The sequence below is a fragment of the Siniperca chuatsi genome, linkage group LG12, assembly GCF_020085105.1.
Source record: "Siniperca chuatsi isolate FFG_IHB_CAS linkage group LG12, ASM2008510v1, whole genome shotgun sequence".
NCBI classification, from domain to species: Eukaryota; Metazoa; Chordata; class Actinopteri; order Centrarchiformes; family Sinipercidae; genus Siniperca; species Siniperca chuatsi.
Genome location: NC_058053.1, coordinates 7,202,570 through 7,227,886, shown reverse-complemented (window position 1 = coordinate 7,227,886; position 25,317 = coordinate 7,202,570). Strand labels below are relative to the sequence as shown.

The 25,317-nt window shown below is 39.1% G+C and overlaps 1 protein-coding gene and 1 pseudogene across 1 annotated transcript in view; one reads left to right on the top strand and one right to left on the bottom strand.

The window, feature by feature from the left end:
• Window positions 1-8,567, bottom strand: part of LOC122885261 (polycystic kidney disease protein 1-like 2) — a 43,668-nt gene extending 35,101 nt beyond the window's left edge. Inside the window, exons 1-5 of the mRNA XM_044216104.1 lie at window positions 8,136-8,567; window positions 6,927-7,085; window positions 6,644-6,832; window positions 2,025-2,135; window positions 112-259 (exon numbers count right to left, since the gene is read on the bottom strand). Coding sequence (XP_044072039.1) covers window positions 112-259; window positions 2,025-2,135; window positions 6,644-6,832; window positions 6,927-7,085; window positions 8,136-8,487 — 959 coding nt within the window. The 5' untranslated portion in view covers window positions 8,488-8,567. The remainder of the gene's footprint in view (window positions 1-111; window positions 260-2,024; window positions 2,136-6,643; window positions 6,833-6,926; window positions 7,086-8,135) is intronic.
• Window positions 8,568-15,110: 6,543 nt separating this feature from the next.
• Window positions 15,111-24,316, top strand: LOC122885983 (annotated as a pseudogene).
• Window positions 24,317-25,317: the final 1,001 nt, after the last annotated feature.

Below are 25,317 nucleotides of genomic sequence, written 5' to 3'. Positions count from 1 at the left end.
GAATAAACAGACCTTTGTGTGGAAAATCAGCGGAGTGCCACTTTAAATGTTTGATTCTCATTTTAAACTCTCATAGTCATTCTCAGTCAGTCTATCAAAGTTATTACTCACCCCTCTGGACTGTGCAGATAAATAACATGGCCATCTCCGGTACTCAGCTTGCAGCTAAGATTTTCCTGGGGCAAGGGTAAGAGCCACTTCACGCTAATGGTGACGTCATTCAAAACAGCAGCCACAGTGGTCACTGACAGTGTGAGCCCTGGGGGGACAAATTGACCAGAAATGTAGCAAAGTGCCGGTAACCAACCGGGCTTTCATAGAAACAGACAAGCACAGATCATCCTCATCACAGCAGACAGGCGCAGATACTACAGGGGTATTTAATACAGCAACAACAAGGCAACATCAGAGACCATCATTACGGTCTATCTGTTTTTCTCTGTCTCAGTCTCGTCTTCATGAGTTCCCTCTTTCCTTTATCATTTGCTCTGTACAAGTGACTGCTTTGCTGATTTTGAAATCATGAGATATGATGAAATAAACAGATTGAATAAATAAATTATAACCACCATCCTCTTTGTCAGATTTGAATTTTTGTTTTGTATATTTTTCCTCATGATCATGACCCTGGGTATAGTGCTGAAAAAGTGTGGTTGATGGATGTTGGCCTTGTAGGGTTTATTGGGTTTGACAGACTTGCACACATTTCTGTAGAATATAATTAATCCACCCTTAAAGGATATAATACACTAAAACATTATGTCATACTTTAAAATGAGTATAAAACAGTAACATTGAAGTAACATTCAAATGATAAAAGTCGAGTAAGTGTTTGAAGGGAGCACAAAACAAGTGAATTCTTTCATGAAGATATACAGTAATTGTGTATATTGGTGTTTTTGTCCTGTAAAGGCTCTAACTTGAAGTTGTAATTTAGTTGTTTGCTTAAACTACTGTAGAACCAAGCAGATACTGTACTGTGAGTCTGTGAAACATCACACACTTACGTTTCTGAAAGGACGTTTTGAAGACTGGATTTAGGTTTACTGCTTGACACTGACTTGACAGTTACTGGGGCAAGAAAAAACAAATTTAACAAAAATAGTCCTTTTTCACAGCAGGCATTTTGACTTGTAGAGGGAAAAGCCCAGGTGTTATTAATAACATTAACAATGGCTCCGTTCTAAGTGTCCAGCATGCATAATACCAGGACCCTGAACCTGAAGCAGCTATATGGAATTTAGCTAACATTAAATCATTAAATTTATTATTTACACCTGTGCTTTTCCATCTGTGACATGTCCAAATGTCTTCTGTGAAAAAGGCCTATGAGAGGGGGCCTGAGTGAAGCTGAGGGAGGACAAGGTAGCTGCCCCTCATGGCTGAGTGTGCTAGGTTAGACTCCTGTCAATCAAATAAACCAAGATGCAAAACATATTCTTGTTAAGCCTTAATATCTTTTAAACTCAGCCAAGACACACATTAGAAGTGAAATTAGCTATTCAGACCATAATATCTTGTGGTACAAATAAAGTGACTTTGTGTTTTATTTAGTTTTGTAGTTTCATTTAAGGATGAACCCCTTTAGATGCACCATCTCGTTTTCCAGGGGGCAGGCACAAAAATGTGAAAATTAACAGACATTTAAACAAAAATAAATACATAAACATTAGTAATGATAATAAATTAAACAATCAAAATGACACTAAACAATCAACATAGTAACAACAACAATATCATACACATAAGGGGGAGAGAGAGGTTGTCACTTTTTGTGTGGATCTCTGTGAAGCCTGAGGTTGTTTCTGGAGCCGGCATCTACTCTCCGTGGTTTGCATAGTGTACATTGTTGGTTCATTTATTGGTTTTAGCTTTTGACCATGGAAGCATCCACTTGGAGAAAAGTAGATATAGTAAAAGGTAGGATGGGAAACAATCACACCTGCATGTCCTCTGCTGGAGAAAGCATGAGTTCCACGTGAAGCATTTATAATTGAGCCGGGATTATAACTACTGTGACCTACCATCTTTGCAGTGGTAGTCCAAAGACAGGTAGCTCCCCAGCTGAGGACAGGGTTCACCAAAGGAGTCCATAACTTCAGCAATCTGGCAGACCTGATGGCCATGGCAGTGAGCTGGGAAACACATGGAGAACATAATCAGCTACTAACACACAGCAAAGCTAATGACATTATGGAAAGTTCTACCTATTACTACTACTTCATATTTAGCAGTTCTAGTGGTTCAGTGAGAAAGGTTTGTGCTCTAACAACAATATATTACTCAACTAACAACCCTACAAATAACAACTCGTAAAGTCATCAACATTCATCATCATCATCATCATAAATAGACTGCACTTGTGTGATGCTTCTAAAATGAGCACAGAACAAAGCACTTCACGTTCATCCACATGCACACTCACACTACAAACCCTGTGACTTTTGGATGAGCTGCTCGACCACCTGAGCAGCGACCAAATCATGCACAGTTACAAAACCAGGCCTGTATTTCTAAATGTTATTTCACTGAATGATGTCAGGAATTTGTGCTATGTGTATCATGTGTATGACATCAGCATCACATGATGTGAACTTTTTGAATAAAACATCAGCTGATGGCAGCATGGTGAGTTAGCAGGATGGACCTGGCTTTGAACCAGGTGGACCAGCTGGGGCCTTTCTCAGCAATGTTGTCTGTGTGGCCCATAAGGGGTTAATCATGTATATCAGATGTATAAAGAGAACTGGATACAGCCTCATGGCAGGGCCCCATTCATTTCTATGGAAGTTGCTCAGTGGTGCACGAAGCCAAAAAGGTTCGACTTCCCGGTATAAAATTACCCGTATCTGCCACATTGTGCGGCCCATAGAGCAAGCGCACTAGAGACTCTGCCGCCAAGCCAGCTAACTTCCGGTTTAGCCCTCTGCTAACTTGAATGAGGATTAAATAATATAATCGTGCAGCTCTTCTAGACTTTTCAAATGTTATCGGACCGAAGGTGTTATAACGATCAAAAAAATTGTATCCACCGTTTTACAGCCTCTTCTTTCATAATGTAAGTCTATGGAGAAAAAGTATTTTTGGGCCAGTGTACATCTCGTGACAGACCTGAAGTTGTAAGTTGTTTGGCCACTATGTCAAATTGGCTTCAAAGCCTGGCAAACTTCCTGGGGTCTTGGGGTTAATAGACCAATTGCACAGTGCATTTGCGATGAACATACCATCACAGTATAGTGTGAAGACTGGTTTAGACAACACTAAATGCATACGAGAAGCCCTTTCCCTTTTAAAGCTGGAAGGGCACTCGGAGAGCGCAGACCAGGCCAATGGTCCAGTCTTCTATGATATGCAAATCTGCAAGCGCAACCACTATAGTATATGTCTTGATATATTTCCAAAACTATTAGAATTACAGTATGTCAAACAAGTGTGATGTGGTTGTAAGAAGAACTGCGGACAAAGCAGGCGGAAATATTGGTTTTCTACTTCTTACAAAATTTTTTATCAACTGTAAACTGAGTAAAATGTTACCTTCACTTCACCTGGTTCACTGTCTCCACTGCGGCCTCTGCTCTGCTGTCCGCAGTATGTGTGTGTGTGTGCGTGTGTGTGTGTAGGAGCTGAGCCCAGCCCTCGGTCAAACACGCAGAGAGGGGGGGACAGAGAAGCTAGTGTGACCGTAACATTTTTTTTTTTAATGGATCTTTCACGTGGGCGACATTTTCAGGTCGGAAAATCCAGAAAACTGGATTAATCTGGAAAAATCACATCCCTGATTGCTTATTTCTTGCATGCCTGCTGCATTTGTTTCTACAGTGATGTTTGAGGTGGCTGTTGTGTTTTGTTGTATGTTTAGTCGTGGCACACCATTCACTTTAATTACTACGGGTTCATGCATGCGCAATGAATTCAGTTAATTTTGCCATAGACAAAGTGAAAAATTATTTGTGTATCTCCCCCGTGATTTGGATCTGCTCCCAAATGTAATGGGTTCTTCCTTCGCCCATGCCACACCCTTCCACCAAGTTTCATGAAAATCAAGCGAGTAGTTTTTCTGTAATCCTGTTAACAGCCAAACAACACTGAAAACATAACTGCCTTTGCAGAGGTAACTAAGAGACATTTTGTAGTTTTGTGTATATGAGATTCTGAACATTAATATAGCAGAAAACAACTATTTGCTATGTAATGATGTAGTGGAGTAATGGCAGGAACAGTGAAAAGACTAACAGAGAGTGAGTTTTATTTTGTTTCTGTACAGTTTTACGATGATCTGCGAGTTTTTCTCAATGGAGTCTGGTTGTGAGCAAGCGCGATATAACGGCTATAACGGTTTCTGGTTAAACAAAAAGGATCTTAATATTTATCAAAAATGTCTATCTCTATAGGGATCCTTTCCATAGTGTTGACATGTTGCATTTTTAGTGGACATAGGCTACTTTGACAGACGCATTTGTCCCCAAGGATTACGTTACAGCAATGGCGGCCATTTCGCAGCTGCTGGGTGAGGCATAGAGCCAGAATATTTTGGTGAATTAAGAGTATATTTTGACTAAACCAGCGTTGGTAACTGTGGAAAGCAAAGACGGTTTTGGTGAGTTTTTTTTTTGTTTCTGCCCAGTTTAAACAAAGTGTGTTTTACGACAATCTGCTAGGTAAAATTACTGTTTTTTCTCAATGGAGTCTGGTGGGCCATAGTGTCTGTTTATTTTGGTCTGAGATGCGGGCGCTCTAGTGTGACATTTAGTGGCAGTGAATGTCACATACAGTACCTTTAAAGGTCCAGTGTGTAACATTTATATAGAGACTTCTTTTGATGGCTCTGAAGGAATGTAAGAAGAAATGTATTGCGAGGGAACGCAAAATATTGTGAGGTAATGCAAAAAATATTGCGAGGGAATGCAAAAGTAGTCCTCAAAAAAATTATCGCAGTGACCTTTATGGGGCTCCGTACATTTAGGAGGAGCTATTGGCAGAAATGGAATATAATATTAAGTATGTTTTCACTTGTGTATAATCACCCAAAAATAAGAATCGTTGTATGTTCATTACCTTTTAAAATAAGCCGTTTTTATCTACAGTTGGAGCAGGTCCCCTTCCACTAATGTCACCATGTTGCACCTCCATGTTTCTACAGTAGCCCAGACAGGACAAACGTGGCCACCGTAGTTTCTCCTACACGCTTGGAAGGGGAGGGTGAGGCGAGAGGTATTCAATTGGTTGCAAACTGCAATTTCACCGCTAGAAACTATGTATATTGTTGTAAATGTTCAATTTTTGTAGTTTTCTAGAGAAAATGTTACTGAGTTCAGGTACAGTGTACACATGTAAATGTTTTCTGTATTTTTGTACTCAGTGTTTAAAGTGTTATGAGAAGTTTAGAGCAGAACTATAGACATGTTTCCCGTTGAGGGAAATCAAGGATGCCACAATGTCATGATTACATATGGACATTTTCAGTACTTAGAAACAAAGCAACTCGGTGGAAACCAGTAAAATTACTGTTTAGAGGTGAATTTGTATGCAACACTCTTGCATATTCCAGTGAGACATGGCAGCTGGTAGCAGTGATAACGCTAACACAGATCACACAAAGTTAGCTCTACAGGTAACGTTAGGGAGAAATGACCTGCATGTGTCCCAGAACATCAGCTGGCTTCATGGGTTAACAGCACAGAAGCCCCCTTCACACAAAATGGACGTTTATTCATACAGTTTTTTGTGCAAAACCATCCACAGCCTTCATAAAATCCATTTCTCTCACCAGATCATTGGAGCAAAAAGCTAATTATACACTTTGTGTATGGGTTGTGTTAGCTCCAGACATTGATATGAACAGCGTCGCTGACTATTGTCATAAATGTGTTTTGCACAGGTAACCCCTATAATTAAATGTGTTGCACCAGTCTGGACTGAGTGTTTCATTCTAAACCCGTAACATCAGTGAGGGTTTCCTGCCTGTTCAAGGACATGAAGGTCAGGTGAATTTAAAATGATAAACTGTTTAAATGTTTGACTGTGTTTGTCTTTCAATGTGTGTTAGCTCTGTGATAGACTTCTGACTTGTCCAGGGTGTACCCTCCCTCTTACCCAATGAATGCTAGGAAAGACTGCTTTGCCCCAAGACCCTGAACAGGATGAGCAAGTTTGGGAAATGAATGGGTGGATTGTCTGCTTTTGCCATCAGTTAAATGCATGAGTCAATATTTACTCTAAAATGGATGGATATCATATCTTTAATGCTATTAAGCTTTTAAGCTATTATTGTGTGGTTTTTCTTCCATAAATGTCCTGATGGGTAATCAAATAATGGTCTGTAGTGAGACAATATGTGCTTTGTGATATCTGGCAATCACTTCCTTCAAAAAGTGGATTGAATTTCGTCACTGCTTTCATCCATGCAGAACCTTTTCATAAGGCATGAGTGTTTGTTTTCCTATTCTGATTTTTTTTTTCTTATTGAGTTCAGCAGATTAAATGACAGAAGCTATTATGAAGCTGAGAGTGGTTATTGTGCAGATCAAATCAGTTAAGAGCTCTGGCTTATCATTTAAAGATCAAAAATCATAACAAGATACTAAATGACATGGAAATAAATCACATTTTTATTGCACAAAAAAACTATTTGACCATGTTTTACCTGTTAATGATTCTACAACATCCACCCAGCCGTACTGATGTCGTGTGGGTGTTGTTGGTGGGGAGAGAGTAGATCGACAGTAATGAATGTTCTTACGACCGTAGAAGCCGCTATCTATCATTAAGACTTGACCAGAACCACACTGCAGAGTGGTGTTACGACCTGCACACACAGTGGATCTCCCAGACTCTGGGGAAGAATACAAAAACAATACAAAGTGATAAATCATCATAGAGTGATTCAGTATACAGGTTTTTCTCAAGGTCTGAGTCAGAATACATACCGAACTGGCAGATAAAATGCAGTTTTTTGTTGCAGTCTCTTGTGGCTTTCCATTGGAAGCCAGAGTCTCTCAGTATGTGTCCACAAGCTGCTCCTGGCTGTGGGCTGCTCACCCAGTTTGAATAGATGATTTGTGAACCATCCAGCCAAGAGAGGAGACCTGAGGATGGAACAAACCACTGCTGAACAAATGATCATTTTGACCTGAGGTGCCTGTAAGTCCAATGACCTTACCTGTGGTAATAAAGTCCAACATAACATTTCTTTACATAACATTTATTATTTAATGTATTTTTCCAACATTACATTTATGGTGTTTGTGTGTATTTGGTAGAATTAACAGTTTTTACTACAATTTTCAAGGACAGTACAAATATACCTCTGACCCTTAAGGGGCATAGCATTGATTGGTGTAAAGGATAAGGCATTAGGGTATTATATATTTTTCTTATTATCAACAAATCTCATCAAATGATGAAACCATCAATAAATGTATTGTCCTGCTAACAAGGATTGCCTGTGTAGCCCAAACTCCCCAAAAAATTATAAACAAAAATAGATATGAGCCACATCGTTGCATTGGGTGCAGACCTGGGTGACATGTTTCTTCATGACAGTGAACATGGGCATTGTAGTTTATTTTTAGTTAATCCCACATACACTGTTCTACTGCTGTGAATACTCACTAGCACTAGAAGTAAAACAGTTGGAAAACAAGGAATATGTTTACACATAAATTTGGATATACTCAAGCTAATCACTTCAACCACTCGGTTGCTGCTCTATAGGAAAAGTGCAATGAGATAACTTCTGTTATGAATTGGCGCTACATAAATACATTTGAACTGAATTCAATTGAATTAAAAAGCTGTAATTATTGAACTGAGGAAAGTAAGAATGATATCTCAGTAGGAACATAATTGTTTTTCAAGACCCAGAACTGCAAGGAGGTGAGAGCAGCAACATTGTGCTGTAAGAACTTATCCTTGGTAGCATGTTCATTTTTACAACTGAGTATATGCTTGAATTGCTGACAAAGATTTGGAAGTGTTAAATCAAATTTATTTTATTACATGTTAATCTCTGCCAGAGACTTGCTCATGAGCATTTTTTCACAAATGTTTGTAGATTTAAACTAATCTGTCAAACGTGGATAATATCTGCCTGAGAGCACAGCAAATGTCTGTGTTCCACATTTCAGGCTTCTTACCTTCAACAGTGGCAGAATATTGCAGGTTTGGAACGGCAGAAGGTCCTACTCCAAGCCACACGTCCTTCTTGCTGTCCAAGTGTCTTTGAAGGAAATGCTGAGTTTCTTCATCTGGGATAAATGCAAGGTGTCCACCACGCTGCTCACACCAAGCCTGGGCGCTAAAAGAAGTACGGTGGAGACCCACAAACTCATAGCAGGAGCCTCTAAAGGCCTTCTGGTGTTCTGGACAGGAAACTGTAATCTTCGTCTTGTCTTCAGCACGAGACAGACAGTCGAGTGACGTCAGGATCAGCAGGTGCACAATTGTCCGGCACATTCTTTCTGTTTTTAGTTCAAAAGTTAGTCTCATATCACTCTTTTCAAGTTCTTGGTGCTATTAGTGCAGTGCAGTAATACAGTTCCATCCAATGTTCTCATACACACCCTGCTGACATTCTGCTTTTACTGTAAACAGGTCTGCTCACACACCTTGTTCTGGGTTCAGTGGAACATTGTTTACCTAGCAGGCAGCCTCTCTCAAAAACCAATGAATGCATTCTCTTTGTACAGAGACAGAGCTGCAACAAAAGAAATCTAGGAGAGCAGCTTGAGCCAGATGGCAAGATAGATGAGGTTAGGGTTTACTAATACTTTACACCATTACTGAAAAGGATTTATAGATTTACGTATATATTTCAAAAATAGATATTCAATAGAATGAGTAACTGAACAATTTCTGGTGTGAAAAAGTGCTGGTTTACATGTTGAGTCACAACTACACTTTATTTTGGAGAGCTAAATGATGACACATCAATAAAAAAAGCCACCCCAATTCAAGAAAAAAAACCAAGGTCACTCTTTTGTCAGATAAAACATTTAAAACTAAACAAAATACAATAAATCCACAAAAACATTCTCAGCAAAATGAAAATAAAGATACAATGGAGACAGAAGCAACAAATTATAAAAATTCCATTCTAGGTTTTAAAGTGGCTATAATCTATATATCAACAATGAATCACATGACAACTTGTATATGAAAGGGGTCGTTCATAGTAATGAACCCACAAAGAATTATTACACGACTGTGCAGTTCTCCTCAGCTCTAAGGAGCGTTTTAGCATCTTTCAGCTCATTGTTTTGGTTCCCCCCCTACAAAACTGGACAGTTTTGGCTCACTCTCAAAGCTTTCATTAGTGTCCTTTCCAGACACAGCAGGCAGCTGTTTTCAGGGAAAAAGCTCCAAAAAAACCCACTGTATGCTACCTGCCCAGCACCAAATAACAGGCAGACAAAGTTAGCCACTAGCTGGTGAACATAGTGGAGCATTTAGCAGCTAAAGAGCCAGATAGTTTCTTCAGGAGTTGGTGGAGACCAAAAAAGGGCTTAAAAAAGAGTGAATATTGGACAATACATTCAACAGAAACTGTTTGCTAACAAGTTTGCCATATCAACTTAAAAGGTGAAGTGTTTATAGCATGTTTCCGCTCTTTCTGAGTTCTCCCAGAAGAAGCATTTGTAATTAAAACAATTAATTTATGACTGTGTAATATATGACAGTCCCAAAATGTCCTACCCAATAAAACTTTATATACAGTTACTATTTGTAATGTTTTACCATGACACCTTTTCTGTACCTTTCTTCGTTGGAAGAGAAAATACACCTTACTGAAACAGAATCCCTTTAATGAGTCCTTATTTTAATGCATGTTGACAATGTATAACATTTGTGAGTTGAATTCAAATTGCATTAAAACGTGAAAGAACCAAAAGGAAAGGTCTTGTCTTTTTAGTTGCTTTGCTGCTGCAGGAAGCACCAGTATGACAAAACATAGTCTCTCCTCTCTCCAACACAGTGTTTTCTAAGGTAAAATTGTATAGATTAGATATCCAGCTTTTTTCATACAAGTATGTATCTACATCTGCACTGTAACATTGTATATTATATAACTATATAATACACAGTATACTGTATCTGACTCACGTCACACACACAACACTCAGTATCAAATTGTGTCCTCAGTACTGCACAAAGTACTTCTACTAAAAGCATCTGCTCTCTGTGATGCAGTCGTGAGGCTTTTCCTGGCGTGCTGTGTAAGACAAGAAAAAGAGGAATTTGTGATTGAAAACATCTCCTGTGGTTTATCCAGTGTAAAACCAGCTTGGATCAATTGGTGCACTAAAAGCAGTGATGCACCAATTTGATTGTACCATTGATTGCACAGCGGGTCTGAATTCAACCAAATGGCAAACAAAGCTGTGCGTACTGGTCGCAATCTTCAGCCATTTACAATACTGATGCTGCGTGTCGATCCAAGAGGTATGATAATAACAAGAATGAGCTCTAAAGTTAGTTTTAAAAGAGTTACAAAGTGTAATATGTGCAATAAAACTAGGCCTAAATAGTACAAAAAGAACAATAAAATTAACATTTTAATAACTGGTAAGCCTAAATTGTGCAGGTGCTACTTCTTGTAAGATGCATTATTAGTTACTGTTTAACTTGAGCCTCACTTCAATAGAATTCACCAGGAAGTTACTACTCCTTGTAAGGATCTCAGTATCATACAAGCCCCTCCATCTGCTCGAGGTCATGATCTCTGCTATACTAAACTCTTCACATCCGACAATTACACATTTTGACACCCACAACCACACATCGCTCTGCATTTATTTGTTCAACCTGTGGGCTCTGACATTTGTTTCTTTGCCTCCTTATCAAGCTGTTTTATGTCCATCCATGCAGTTTGCTTGACATGCTGCAAAAACTTTTCTCTTCAACTATAATTGTCTCTCTGCTGCACTGCTCTACAATAGCATAACGGAAGTCTTTGAACTCGTCCCTATCTGCGTATTTATAATATCCTTCTTTCAGTCCTTAATGGCTTTTCATTATGCTTATACATGCATGACGGAAGCCCTGTACCAACTGTCTTGTTTATTGTGATTCAGTATGCTGTGAGATAAAATAATGCATTTACATCCGGCTGGGCGTGAGTGAACAGCAGCAGCCACAGGCACCTGCAACCACTGACTGAGCTTTTTAAAAGGCTTTTTAGGACAACAAAAGAGGGTGACTTTTGTTATCGGAACACGAAAACAGGCTGGTCTGTCTCAGTGATTGGCTCTACAGCGAGAATAACTCTGCCAAGGTCTCTTAGACACCTGAACATTCTGGCTTCTGTAGTTTTAGTGCATGTTGTTTTCATGGCTATATGGTTTTGTCTGTATATGTTAAGGGCCTGTTCCAAGAAGCAGGTTCACTGAATTATCTGAATAACTTTCTAAGTAAAAACAGAACAGGTCTTTTTACATCTGTCTAAGTTACAAACTTGAGGGACTTCTAAGTATTACTCAACACATTCATCCAGATAACTCGGTAAACCTGCTTCTTGGACCAGGTCATCTAATTTGCAGTGTTTCGTCCTGCCTGATTCTGTGCTGTATTTGCACATTATGTTGGTTTTTGTGTCCCTTCATAATATTCTGAAGTGACTGAATTTTGATAAAGCATGCTGGGGTTAATAGAAATAACATTTATTGCTGTCATGGTCCGGCTGTGCCTTTCCCTTTTTTCCTGTTGTTATCAGCTGTTCTGCCCTCCCTCGTGTTTCTTGTCAGTCCCCAGTTTGTAGTATCTCAGTCTGTGTGTGTGTATGTGTGTGTTTGGCTGGTCATCCTCCTCCTGCTGCAATCACCTGTGTTCCGTACAGTAATCAGACTCTGCAGTATATCTACCTCGGCTCTTCACTCCAGTCTTCACCAGATCGTTCAGTCCGCCAGTGTGGTACTAACGCTACTTCCTACTCTGCTTCTAGTTATCCTGTTTTTTCGCTTTGCCATTTTGCTCATGCCTGACCTTGTTGTTTGCAGTGGTATCTAAAGTGTGAGTTAAAACATTTTGACATTTAATTACAGAAACCAGCTGTTCCCTGGAATGCGGGGGTAATGGATAGATGGAATAACAAGCTACACACCAGTATGATAAATGCTAAAAGCAGTAAACAACTTTTACCAGCTATTGGACTTCATGGGTAATCCATGTGAACTTTAAAAATAATTTTCGACAACTTTGTTGAATGTCAGCCATGCTAACACCACATCTGCTCCTGCTGTTGCTCCCTAACTGATGGCTCTATGCCTGACAATAGACTAACTACATTTTTGTGGCAGTGAGAATCTATAGCAATAAAGGTTATTTCAACCAGGTTATCTCCAACTCTGCCAGGAGTGAGGCTGTAGAGCTGCAAAGACCCTCATATGTCACGTGTTTAACCTTACACATCAATCAACTGAAAACCACAGGTTGAAAATGGACAAGTTGATGTTAAAAACCACCAAGTTTCCAAGGAAGACAATGCCTACATTTTGTGTGAATCAAAAATAATACTGAAGGCTTACAGCTCTAAATCCCCAATGTAACATCATAGTGTTTAATGTCATTAACAGAATAGGGAAACAAAAGTTGTTGTCTTTACATAATGAATCAATCCATCATGTATTTACTGACCACATGCCAAATTTAAAACAAGAAGCTTTTTCACGTGCTTCTACACTATTGCCTCCACCACTAAAGACTGGCCTCTAGTGGACCCTGAGTAAAGTGCATGAAGACCTTCCACACACAGAAACACTAACAACAAGGGGAACAGAGGGCTGTTTGCCCTGCAGTGCATTTTTGTTTTGGTATATGGAATGTATTTTCACATAAGTCGTCCCCCTTTTACTTTCTATTGACTTATTCGTGAAGAGAATAGTACACCCGTGGGCGAATTCACAAAAGGATTGCGCTGCTTTTGCTGCCGCTAAACCTCCATAAATACCAAAGAAAAACAAACATGTAATTCTCAAAGCCCCCGCAAAGGATGAACTGCACCCCTATCTGCGCTGCCAAGCAAGTAGCGTCTCGGTGCTCCGGCGCTATTTGCAGGTATGTAAATTAGGTAATATGCATACATTTGGGGCAAAATTGTCCCCTTTCTATGCAAATGAGCCTTACTGAAAAACAAGGTCAAATTCACAAACACCAGCGCTAACAGCCACAGACAGAGTGAAATTATTAGCGCATTTATAAGGGGAGTCACACCCGGACTTTCCAGTGATCATGGCAGCAGTGACTGTAGCCAGAGTGAGCTGTATGACTCCATACAGAGTGAGTCACAGAAAAATAAGAGAGGTCCCGCAGAGAGAAACGAATGAAAGAGCAGGGGGAGTTATTAGATCATTAGAATAGTTAGAATTCTAATTAGAATAACTTCTCTTTCAAATGAAACATCACTTTCCACATGAGTGGGAAGTTTTGTTCTTGCAGCTGAATTTGTAACATTTTCTGACTCAAACCTTGCTTAACCATGTCATGTGATATGCTGCTTCAGTGCACCTTAAGAACAAATATTACTGAGGCCACTACAGAAAATTGCAGATGAACATTTAACAGAAGCAAAACAATGGCAAATTGCACTCAGCTGCAAAACTTTATGGGCGTGTTTGCGCTGAAATATCGTTAGCGCAATATCTTTTGTGAATAGGACCTTAAGACGACGCAGATAGTTGTTACAAATGATGCGCAATTCATGGTGCTATCAGCGGCCGCAGTTCATTCTTTGTGAATTCGCCCCTCAGACTTTTAGGAGTAGAAATGATATTTGCACAGTGGCATTTATATGAATGAATTCTTAAAGAATTAAAATATAAATATGCAATTAAACAAATGTATAGAACATCGCTTGCTTTGGTATACATAATTCTAATATGTGAGTTGCATCATTTGATTATTTTCACAGTTCAAAATGCATTTAAGCAATATGGTAAAATTTAGAGCATTGTGTGAGTTGCTTAATTGAAGGTTTGGCATATTTGGCTATTTTATAAGATGAAGTTAATGCTGAGAATACAACATACTGTATATTAAACATCAGCTTAATTACAAAAGTAATCAAACTTTTAATGGGGTACAGTTCAAAATAAGTCAAATGGATCTAACACAAGTTAAGTTAAAACAGTAGCTTGGGCAGTTTTTTCATGCCAAGAAATGAGCTATTTTGTATGCACACATCAGACAAAAGAAGGAGGAAGTCTCGTGCTTTTGCAGGAAAACAGGTTGGCAAACTGATTGTATCAGGGAACATTTGCATGACCGTGCACATGCTTCAGGAATGATCCTGTGTGCCGATTCTTTGCACCTGAGAGATCCTGCCAGAGCAGAGTCAGAGTCTATAGGCAGGAGTTTTATTCTGAAGGAAATGGGATTATATGTATAAATTACAAAATACTCATTTGGTTATATTGGAAGGATTACCCAACACTCTAAAGGTAAGTGTTGTTGTTACTGTGGAGATTAAATCTGGAAAACAATGTCAGTGTGTTACGATGAGGAAGAGAGGCACTCAGCAAAAGGACCCAGAAAATGAGAAAAACAAAAGAGCAGGCTAATTTATTGCAGCTAAATACTTTTGTTTAAAATGTGACATCCATGTCACCAAACATCTAACTCTCTTGCATCAGGCTGAGCCCATTTGAATCACAAGAAAACCGACACACGCTCTGTGGACGACCGTGTGTGTGCTACTGGGCATTGGTCTCTGGTGTCTGTGTTTACTACAGTTTACAGTTCACAATTCAGAAGTTATCTCATTGCACTTTTCCTATAGAGCAGGTCTACACCGTGCTCTTTATAAGATGGATGATCTCCAGAACACTGTGGAATCCTCTGATTATTGTGAACAAACTCTCCAGACAAGATGGGGTTTTTCTGCCACGGAAATACACACTTCTGTCACAGCTGTCAGTTAATATCGTGTAATTATCTAAAAGTGCATTTTCAGGGAAGTAGCTCTATGATCTAATTCAAATTATAATATTTTCCTGGTAATATTTGCAAACTGAATATTCTGTGAGTAATATTTGTATAATATGGTAGATTTCTTCAACAGCTCTTTTCAGATGCAAGCCTCTTTAAAATATGTTCAAAGCAGATGAATAATTTGTATAATTAACACCCCTAGCCCCCCCTCTCTCTCAGTCGCTCCCCTGCCTCTTTTGAAGGACTACAAAGAAGAATTACGGGCACTTCAGATTAAAATGGAGGCAGAGAAAGAGAAAGGACAAATGAGGGATGAAATGATTAAGGAGCTGCGATCTGGTAAACACAACTGCAGTAGCAAGTGGCTCACTTGGTGGAACTCCTAAAGCTACAGGCAGAGAAGGAAGAGAAGAAAGTCCAACAAGTCAAATCTGGTAAAATGACTCCTGATCAAATTAAAAGCGGAATGCTAACTATATTATCACAGTGCCTGGTTTTAACATGGAGAAACTCTACCATGACAAAACAATATAAAATATTAAGCATTTACAGTTACTGTATATCAGCACATAAGTGATGAAGTAAGTGTTTGAGTTATTTGTTGTTACTGTGGAGATTAAATCTGGAAAACAATGTCAGTGTCAAAAGCATACAGAAAATGAGAAACAAAAGAGCTAATTCATTGCAGTTAAATCCCCTACTGTATAAATTATGTGTCTGTGTGTAACGCTAAATGAAGTGTGGAGAAATGAGTCATTATGCCCAAAAAGCTTTTGGTACTGTAGATATTAGTACTGTATTAGCATTTAAAACCTCATCATGACCTCATCTCCACACTCTCCATCCTGGGCCGACTTCTTCACCTTTCTGCCTGCATACCTGACCTCAAGCAGTGAGTATGTTGTTAAACACTGCTTCCTGTCTGGTGTGGGTGGGTGACTGGTGTCATTGCCTAGAGGTAAAGTAATGAGAATAGACAAATCAGACACCAACCAACAACAATGATTATGGGTGAAAAATAGCATCATATGAATCATACACCATGCTGTTTTGATAGACAAACAGATTTGAAGTTCTAATCGTGCTGGTTGATGTGTACACCTACATACATTTCCACTCATTCCATAATTTTCCCTCTTCTATATCTGTGTATCCATTCTTGTGTTTGTCTCTCTCTCTCTAGTTTTCTAAGGATGAAGACAGTTGGGTGCCCACTTCCTCATTCAAAAGTGAAAGCAAACCTGATCTATGCAGACATTATCAGCCTTAAACAGATTCAGACAACACTAAAGACATCTTGGATCAAATACAAGTGAGCAGACACATCATGCCCATTCAAGTTTTTGATGTCTGGATTTTTTATAGTTTTATTTTTTTATATTCATTTTATATTGTGAGTCTAATTATTTCATAGATCATACCTCAAAATGTCACACACCCCCTTTCCCTATGGTATTGGTTTCTTCCAAAAGTCGCAGGATGAAATCGGGTTCGCACACAGCTCTCTGTTGCGAATCAGTGCTGGCGGAGATGTAGGCTACAGCTTAAAGCCTATGCATTGTGTTTGAAAATACAGCTTTCACCATGTTGGCAGGTTCCTTTCATTTCTGGCTTTATCATCTATGTTCTCTAAATTCATTTGCATTGTGGATATACTGTAGTCTTTAAGTGAATTTATGCACCTTAAAATTTTGGGGTGAACCAGACAAGTTTTCGCTCTTTTTCAAGAAAAGTGGCAGCAGTGTAGAAGTGTTTAAATGAGTGTCATTTTCAGTAGCATAACATCACAAAAAATCTCCAAATATACAGTATTTACACTAAAATAAAGTGGGAGATTACTGAGCTACACAAACTGATTTGGTGAAGTTTTAAAATTATCCCCCCAAGGTCTTTCTATATATATTTCAAATTACAGAAAATTGCATCATAATTTTCTTTTTTTTTTTCTGGGGAAGGACCCCCATCCCCCCACTCTAACTATATTTGTATTTCAATATTGTAATGGCAAGAACAAACGGACTCTCTGATATAATAACATACAGATGCTATACATAATTGTTTGCCGTCAATACTTGATCTGTGTATGATTGTTTGGACTGCGTGATGAGAACAGTACACTGATAATGATGACATGGAACTACAAAACATCCTAATGACTGTTATGTCCAGACTTCAGGGACACCCTCCTCCCCGGGCTGAGGAGCCTGACCCTGAAGACTGGATAAATAACTGATGCTCCTTTCCCTCTGTACTCATTCAGAGCAGATTATACTGATGTATGTTTTTGCTGCTGTGAGTCCGTCTGCAGACACTTGAAGTAAAACTACAGAAAGACAAGTGATTGCCTTGAGTGAGAAATTGCCACTACAATATTCAAATGCTAAAACATACAGCATTAGTGATCGATTTTGAGGCCTCATAAAGTGATGACTTATCAAAAGTACATTTTAAAGTATTAAATGGCATTCACTTGTGTTTTAGCAATTGAAGCAGGCCCCATTAATTGATTAAGCTGACAATGCTGTATGACACTCAGCTTTTAGACCAGAATGGATTAGTGATTAGCATAATCATGGTGCCATTCATTATTAGTCTGAAAATACCAGCAGAATGCTGCTGCAGAATTTCCTGAACTCTGCCTAAATCCATTACTGCTGTACAATATGTTGCAAATGGCACATCTACATGATGGGGCAGAATGGTGAGATGTGTCAAAAAAGAAGCAATGCACAAATGCTGTTCTTTTGAAAATAATTCAAGGCCAAGATAAAATTCATCTGCCACAGACCAGTAAATATTAGTTCAGAAGAGCAAAATAAAGTTCGTAAAATATAAGAGTGAAATGAAGATCTGATTCAGCTGAAGACGTCAAGAGTGAAGTAGCAGAGAAGAGTCAAGTCAGAGTCAACTGATGATTATGCTGGCAGAGAGAATATAGAAAGTTTAGCGATTTGAGTAATATTTTCAGGAAAAGAAGGGATTAGAGGGATGTGCAAACCTGTTGGGTGTAATTAAGTTTTTTAAGAAAATGTCTGCTCGTAAAAGAAATGATATGATTTCATCTAAGTGAGAGGAATAATAAGCCAGTGTCTGAGACCCTTAAAGACGTAGTGGGTTGGAGATAGTCATCAGATAAAAGAAGGTGATGAGATATCTGGCAAGAAACTAGAGGAGATGGTGGGTAAGAAAAGACTGACGGAAGGAAAAGGTCATCGCGCAGGTTCTTGTCACATTTAAGGAAGAGGAATACAGAAAGGACAGAGGATGTGAGGGAGGATAGATGGAGAATAATAGAACATTTGAAAAATATGAATAGTGGGAAATGGAACAGTTTAGATTTCTGCACCTAACATTTCAAAACTGCAACAAACATGTCCTCCTTACATTGAACTATGACAAATAGAAAGACCATTAGAGATGCTGATATTTTTTAGTGGTCTAAAATGCAATCTGAAATCTCATGTATGTGTATTCATGTAAATTGAATGATGTGTTGGTGGGGAACAGCATGCAGCATCCCCATACGCTAACTTTAAGTCCTGCTTATCTTTGACGTGTGAATCTATGTTTGTCAGTGTGCATACCTTTTTACGCCTGAGAATGTGTGCAGCAGGAGGAACTGTAAGGTTTTGCTTTGGGAACATTCCAGTGTACTGATATAAAATATCAACTTCAACTTGCTAATTAGTTCTTTCCCCGTAAATGTATCTGGACATTTCATCATAATTATAGCAGACAGAAGCATTCAAGATACAAAATAGATTTATTGATCATTTTACAACACAAGGTTGTATAAGATTGCAATTTTGATTGTAGTTCCCTTCATGCTACTCAAAAACAAATGTTATGTACAAAAATTATATACAGCAGATTAGTGAATATATAATAAGCTACTTTACTTGGTGGAGTGCTGGGGATGAATGTAGCTGCTCTGTAGTCCGGTGGTCCTGCAGCAGGTACTTCTGTATCTCTTGGCTGATGGCAGCAGGGTGAACAGGCTGTGGCTGGGGTGGGTACTGTCTTTTAGTATCCTTTGGGCTCTGCGCTGGCACCTCACCTCACCGGTATCACTGATGCTTGGTAGGTCGGTACCAGTGATCTTCTCCAGTGATCTCCTGACCTCAACCCGATCCACAAAATCTTGTGGAAAGCGTGAAACCAGAAGAGTGGAGGCTGTCAGCAGCAGATTAATGCCCATAGTTTTGGAAGGACGTGTTCAACAATAACAGGGTGTAATGTTCAGTGTTTATGTGCGTTTAGCCATCTTGTGTATCTTTTACTGTATGCTGGAAAACTGTTTTACCAACTTAGGGAGAGCTAACAATATATTAAATACTTGTTTAAAGCATGTGAGTGTGTGCATTTTTCCAGCAAAAATATATGTATGATGTGTGTATTAATGTGTTTGTGAGTGTAACTGTGTACCTCTGTCTGTCAATCAGGTGTATGATTTGTGTGTTGGACTCTTTTGGAACCGAGCCAGACTTCAGTCAGGTTGGGCCCAAAAGCAAAACCTTAATAAAGGTCCATTTGGCAGCCTCAACCTGATCACACTGCAGTTCTACACCATGTTCTGTGTGTTTCTTTTTCTTTTTCTTTTCCAACAGCTGATTAATGTAACTCTTGGCAATGAAATCATACAGTAACAGCAAGATTTTAAATACACTTTAAAAGTCTAGATTCTGCTTTTGTACCTACCTTAATCAATGTGTATTATCTAACTGTAAGCAGCTCATACACCAGACAACACATTCCTGGGCTTTGTCGTGCAGCACCAGCTGAGCTCTAACTAAAGTGACCAGCTCAAGTCGGTGTACGGCAAGAGAGGCTGGCTCATGTTCTCAACACATAGATGTAAAATTGCCAAGTATAAAACCTGGCAGACACGTTTTGAAATTAAGAGAAAATGAACATGGCACTTTTTGTTTGACTTTTTGGAAAGAGAGTTTTTATGGTTATTATATGCCTTGAAAATACTTTTGTCACCTCATTTTACCCTTTGGGTGTTTAGTAGTCTGTTGGTTCCCCCCTTTTCCCCATAAAATACACACTTGTCAAGGGAGAGGTGTAATTTGTTGTCACACCCATTGATTTTCCAGCAAGTCACCCTTTGCTTCCTCTGCTGTTGCATTGCAGGGCAAAGGGGCTTATCTGGACATTATCCACAATTACTTGGAGATCCATGGGATGGTTGATCACAGTGCTTTGATTCCAAGCTATGTGAAAAACCATGGCATTATCAAAGGCACTGAGGTGCAGACCCTGTTGAGACAGCAAGGTGAGTGTGTGAGGGATCAATAGGATCAATCACTTCACAATCAGTTCACACAAACCCTCATGTTCCATATGTCCTTTAAATTTACCCTTGTGTTTTGTTGACTACCTCATTTTAAAGGCCACTGCTGCATGTGTAAAAATAATAATAATGATTACAAAACAAACCATTTTTTTCTCCTAATATTTTTTTCTTTTCCCGGGACCTTATTAAAAACCCAATATGTAGAAAAGTATTAAAGTGGTAACCTTTCTCTTTGCCACAAACAGGGCCTGCACATTTAATGAAGGTGAAAAAATTAAGAAATTACAAAAAAAGCAGGAACTAAACTCTTGGGTACAACCCTTGACTAGAAAATGGGCGTATCGATATCTGCTATTTAAACGTGTTACTCTGCAGGAGGTTCAGTTCTGATTTTAGCAGCACGTCTGGTCCCGGACTTTTCATTTAGACAAGAGATTGAGGGAATGGATGCTGGTCTATCCTGGCTGAAGGTGGAGGAGAGGCTGGTGTTCAGCCTTTTAACCTTCTTCTGGAGCCAGATTGTCTTTTCTTTTACCAGGGATAAGCACTATTACAAAACTAGACAAGTGACAATTGATAAGGCATCTCTTTCATAATTAAGAACTAATGATTTTAAAAAAACTGTTTTGTACAGGACGGCCAGTCATTAAAATCGCTTATCCTTCTTTAGGAGAAAATCCCTGAATAAGATTACTTTTAATTATATAGTGCCAGTTCATAACAGAAGTTATCTCATTGCACTTTTCCTATAGATCAATTTTAGACCACAGGAAGAGTAGCAGTTGCACTGGTGACAAATAATGGGGATCCAAATTGACAATAAATCTAAATGGCCTTATTTAGTTTGTACTAAAGTCTCTGAGACCCAAAACTGAACCTAGCTCTGAAGGTGGATAAAATGGTTTTTCACACTTTTCAACAATATCACATATTCTGTATATGCTTCAAACACTATGTAAGCAGCTTCACGCTGAATCATTTTATAGACTTTTCCCTGTTATTCAGCATGGCATGCTAATGTTTGGTCTGCAAGAGCAGAGCTGAATTCATTTTTTGTCCCGGTGTTTGCTGGCACCATGTGGTGACAGGAAAGAAGTGCATGCAGTTACCATATACAGTACATCTTCATGTGTGCTTATCAGTGTTAGGAAATTCTAAATAGTTTTATATCCATGGTCTGTTGTAGGTTTTAGTGGGATTATCTTTCCCATGTGAAGGCCCTGCCGCATTGGAGGCCTTAGCCGACGGCTGTGCTTTCCTGAATCCCAGGTTAAACCCTCTGCGGAGGGTTTAACCTGTGATTCAGAGCCTGAACTCAGAGTTCTTCAAGGGAAAGCCCAGCATCAGAGAGGTCAGGGGTCCTATTCAAAACTGAGGCACCTACCATGATCTGATAAACAAATTAAACACTTTTACATGTGTAGAACCTCACACACTGTACAGAAATCTTTTTCTACCTCAATCAAATGAACAACAAAAATTAAGTAATGAGCAACAGTGAAATCAGTCCACTGTCTTTGTCAAATAAAAAAACGCTATGCATGTGTTTACAAAGATAAAAAAATAAATAGTGGCTATACTGTATAATGTTCAATGTTGTATTTGTGTTGCAGGTGACATCCTAGCATCCTTATGCTGAGGCCATAGGAGAGCCCTACATATGGATGGGAGATATGTACAACTCCACAGATGTGGAGAGAGCTCTCACTTCTATCCTCAATCAGACATGATGTCAAGTCTACATATGTATAAAGGATCAGATTTGTAATTAGAAAAACACTCTTTTTTTGTCTCTCGTCTCATCTTGTTCTCCTTCTCGCCTCAGGACTTCTGCTACAGCACAGAGAGCTGGCCCCCACTGAGCGCGCTCTGTAAACAGGCATGCCAGAAGGCGGGGCTGATCTGTGAACCTGCATTCTTCCTGCATCTTAATAACACCAAGAATATTGCCACGTACACACGTTACATTGCATACACATGAATCCTGTCCCATAAATCCTAATTTACTTTCATGTTTTTTTATGAAGGTAATTCAACTGTAAATAAATCACAGTCATGTGTCTTAGCATATATCTTTGGAGAGCTGTGTTTTTTTTTTTTTTTTACAGATAATCTCAGAGTAAGATATCTACTCTATACTCAGGTCAGCTTTGTGACCATTGTTATTCTAAATTAAGCAGCACATCATCACAGATCTATAAATCTTCCATAAAATCTTGTACATCTACTATGCAGTAATACAAATTAGAAGAGGTTTAGCAAATTTGAAATCCATTCTGTTTACCTCCATTTTACAAGGGATGTATAAACATGTAGTGGTTTTTATAGTTGAATATTTTTTCTCCATAAAAGAAGAAAAAAGTTTGATATAACAATGGTGTGCACAGGATACAGTTTTTCAAAAATAGTCCAATTTTGATGTGCTGGCTGTTTCTAATTTGTGGTTTTTGGCTGGACTGTTTTTCAAATTTAATTGCTCTTGTATCATTTGGAGTGTTATTTTGTGTTAAAGTTCAAAGTTACTGTGAAATATATCTAAGCTCTCACAGCCTACGCAGGAAGCCTTTTCACCACCACCCAATTACATTGAGCCACTTTTGCCACTTTTTCCGCTGTTGTCAGTCAGTTCTCAAGTTGAAAAAAAGCAGCCAAGAGAACATGAACAGAAACTCTTTTTAGCTAGTTGGTAAAAAAAAAAAGACCCTGAGTTAAGCCTTTCAGGCAGATTCTCCTCTAAAGCTTTGAACAGGTCCCCATCACTAGGGTTGACAGAACATAACCCAGCATTGGCCCAAATCCCAACCACCCATACCTAATATGTAAACAGAATAATTTGAATGGTGTAACTTGCTGAAGATGGTACACAACCTGTAGATTAGTGCAGCCTTACAGGCTTCATTCTGAGTTCCTGCAGTATGGAATACATTCACATTCCCTTTTATTAAAATATATATATAAATTCATGCTTTATGATTTTATGATTTGATACACAGCTGCTGATGATTTGTTCTCCTTCTTGTTTTGTTTTCCAGCTACAGTGTAGATTGTCAAAATCGGAACTTTCTGACAGTCACATGGTGCTTCCAGCCTGCAGCAACAGTAGTAAACACTGTCTGCTCTAGTCTGACCCCCTGCTCTTCAGCTGCGTGAGATCAGATCAGTCCTTGATTTGCATCTGCCCCTGTAGAGACTACATTAAAGACCAGATAGCCTAATGCAAGGCCTGTGTCTAACTGGATGGAAAACAAAAACCTATGGACTCACTTTGATTCTTGGCCTTTTTTTCCAGGTTTGTGATGTGAATTTCAGATCACAAGTATTCATGTGGATTTTATCTGAATGTCCAGACTCAGAACTCACAAACTGATCCCTCATAGACTTTGGGTGAGGTTTCTGGCATCCTTACCATAGCACACGACAGTGAATGAATTTGAAATAGTGTTAAAAAAATACAAAAAAGGTGTCATGACATGCCTGGATAGAGCAACACCACTGTTTCATACAAAAGGGCCAGTTGGACTACAAACGGTTTCAGATTGTGTTCAAAAGTATTTGACTGCAGATATACAGTAACAATAACTTTATTCACAAATGCAGTTTGTAACAGCTGCCATGGAAACTTCGTTTCTATGCCACTATTTCTCTGATGCAGCATTAATTTAACAATATATTTTGATCATCTAGTATGATGCCATATGTGCACAGATAGCAACATTAACAACAGGTTTATGGCTTTGTGGCTATTTCATCTTCTGCTTTCATGTTCTTTATAAATGAGAGGTTTATTGAACTACTCACTACAGTGATCTGAAACCATTCAAATCTTTTCTGTATTGATGTGGGACTTTACTTCTAACCTAACATTCCCTGATTGCTCTAACACTGTGACCCCAAAGCACAGGAGAAATAAAGTTTCACCTGGTGGTTCAGATGGCCGGAGGGAGGAACTCTCGGGTTTTCTCGGGTGCGATCAGTTTGACCGTTCTCTCTCTGTCTCTCTCTCTGTCTGTGTCTCTCTCTCTCTCTCTGTGTGTCTCTCTGTGTCTCTCTGTGTGTCTCTCTCTGTCTGTGTCTCTCTCTGTCTCTCTCTCTTTGTGTCTCTCTCTCTCTGTGTCTCTCTCTGTCTCTCTCTGTCTCTCTCTGTGTGTCTCTCTCTGTCTCTGTGTCTCTATCTCTGTCTCTCTCTCTGTGTGTCTCTCTCTGTCTCTCTCTGTCTCTGTGTCTCTCTGTCTCAATCTCTCTCTGTCTCTCTCTCTCTCTCTCTGTCTCTCTGTCTCTCTGTCTCTGTCTCTCTCCCTCTCTCTGCAGCAGTATGATGCGATCTTCTCTCACAACCACTAAGTCGGGTGTGGAAACACGAAGGCAGCATAGGTAGTTTGTTTTACCTTTGGACAGAGCCAGGCTAGCTGTTTCCACCAGTCTTTGTGCTAAGCTAACTGGCTGCTGACTGATGCTTCATATTAACCGCATAGACGTCGGAGCGGTATCTTCTCATCTAGCGCTCAGTAAATAAGCGTATTTCTCAAACTGTCAAAATATTCCTTTAAGGAGAAGGGAACCATTAGTGCACAAAGGACACTTTGTTCACAGTAGTAGTCAGAAAAATTAATCTTAACACCATTAAAAATAATGATGAAAACACTGAAACATGTTGAGTAGTGTGCAAATAAGTTATACCAATATTTAAGGATTGGATTGGTGCTAATAGGCATTTGGTGCTTGCTCACATAGTACTCACTGTCAACTACTGACTACATGGCACACAGATATCTGTGTCCCCATTCTATGTATTATGTTCTTATTGTACGCGCTTCCTCTGAGTCATTTGTTCAGCCACTTTCAAGACATGTCATATCATGATACACAGATCTATTTCTCTGCCAAACCCAATAACCTGAATCAGCTGTCCTCGCTCCATGATTGCTTAGCCACCACCAAAGATTGGATGTCTCTTAATTTCCTACACTTAAACCCTGACAAAACAGAAGTTCTTTTACTTGGACCTGATAACTTTTCCACTGCAGTTAATCAGTTTATTGGACCATTTCACTCAAATATCAAATCTACCGCTAAGAATCTTGGAATCATCTTTGACC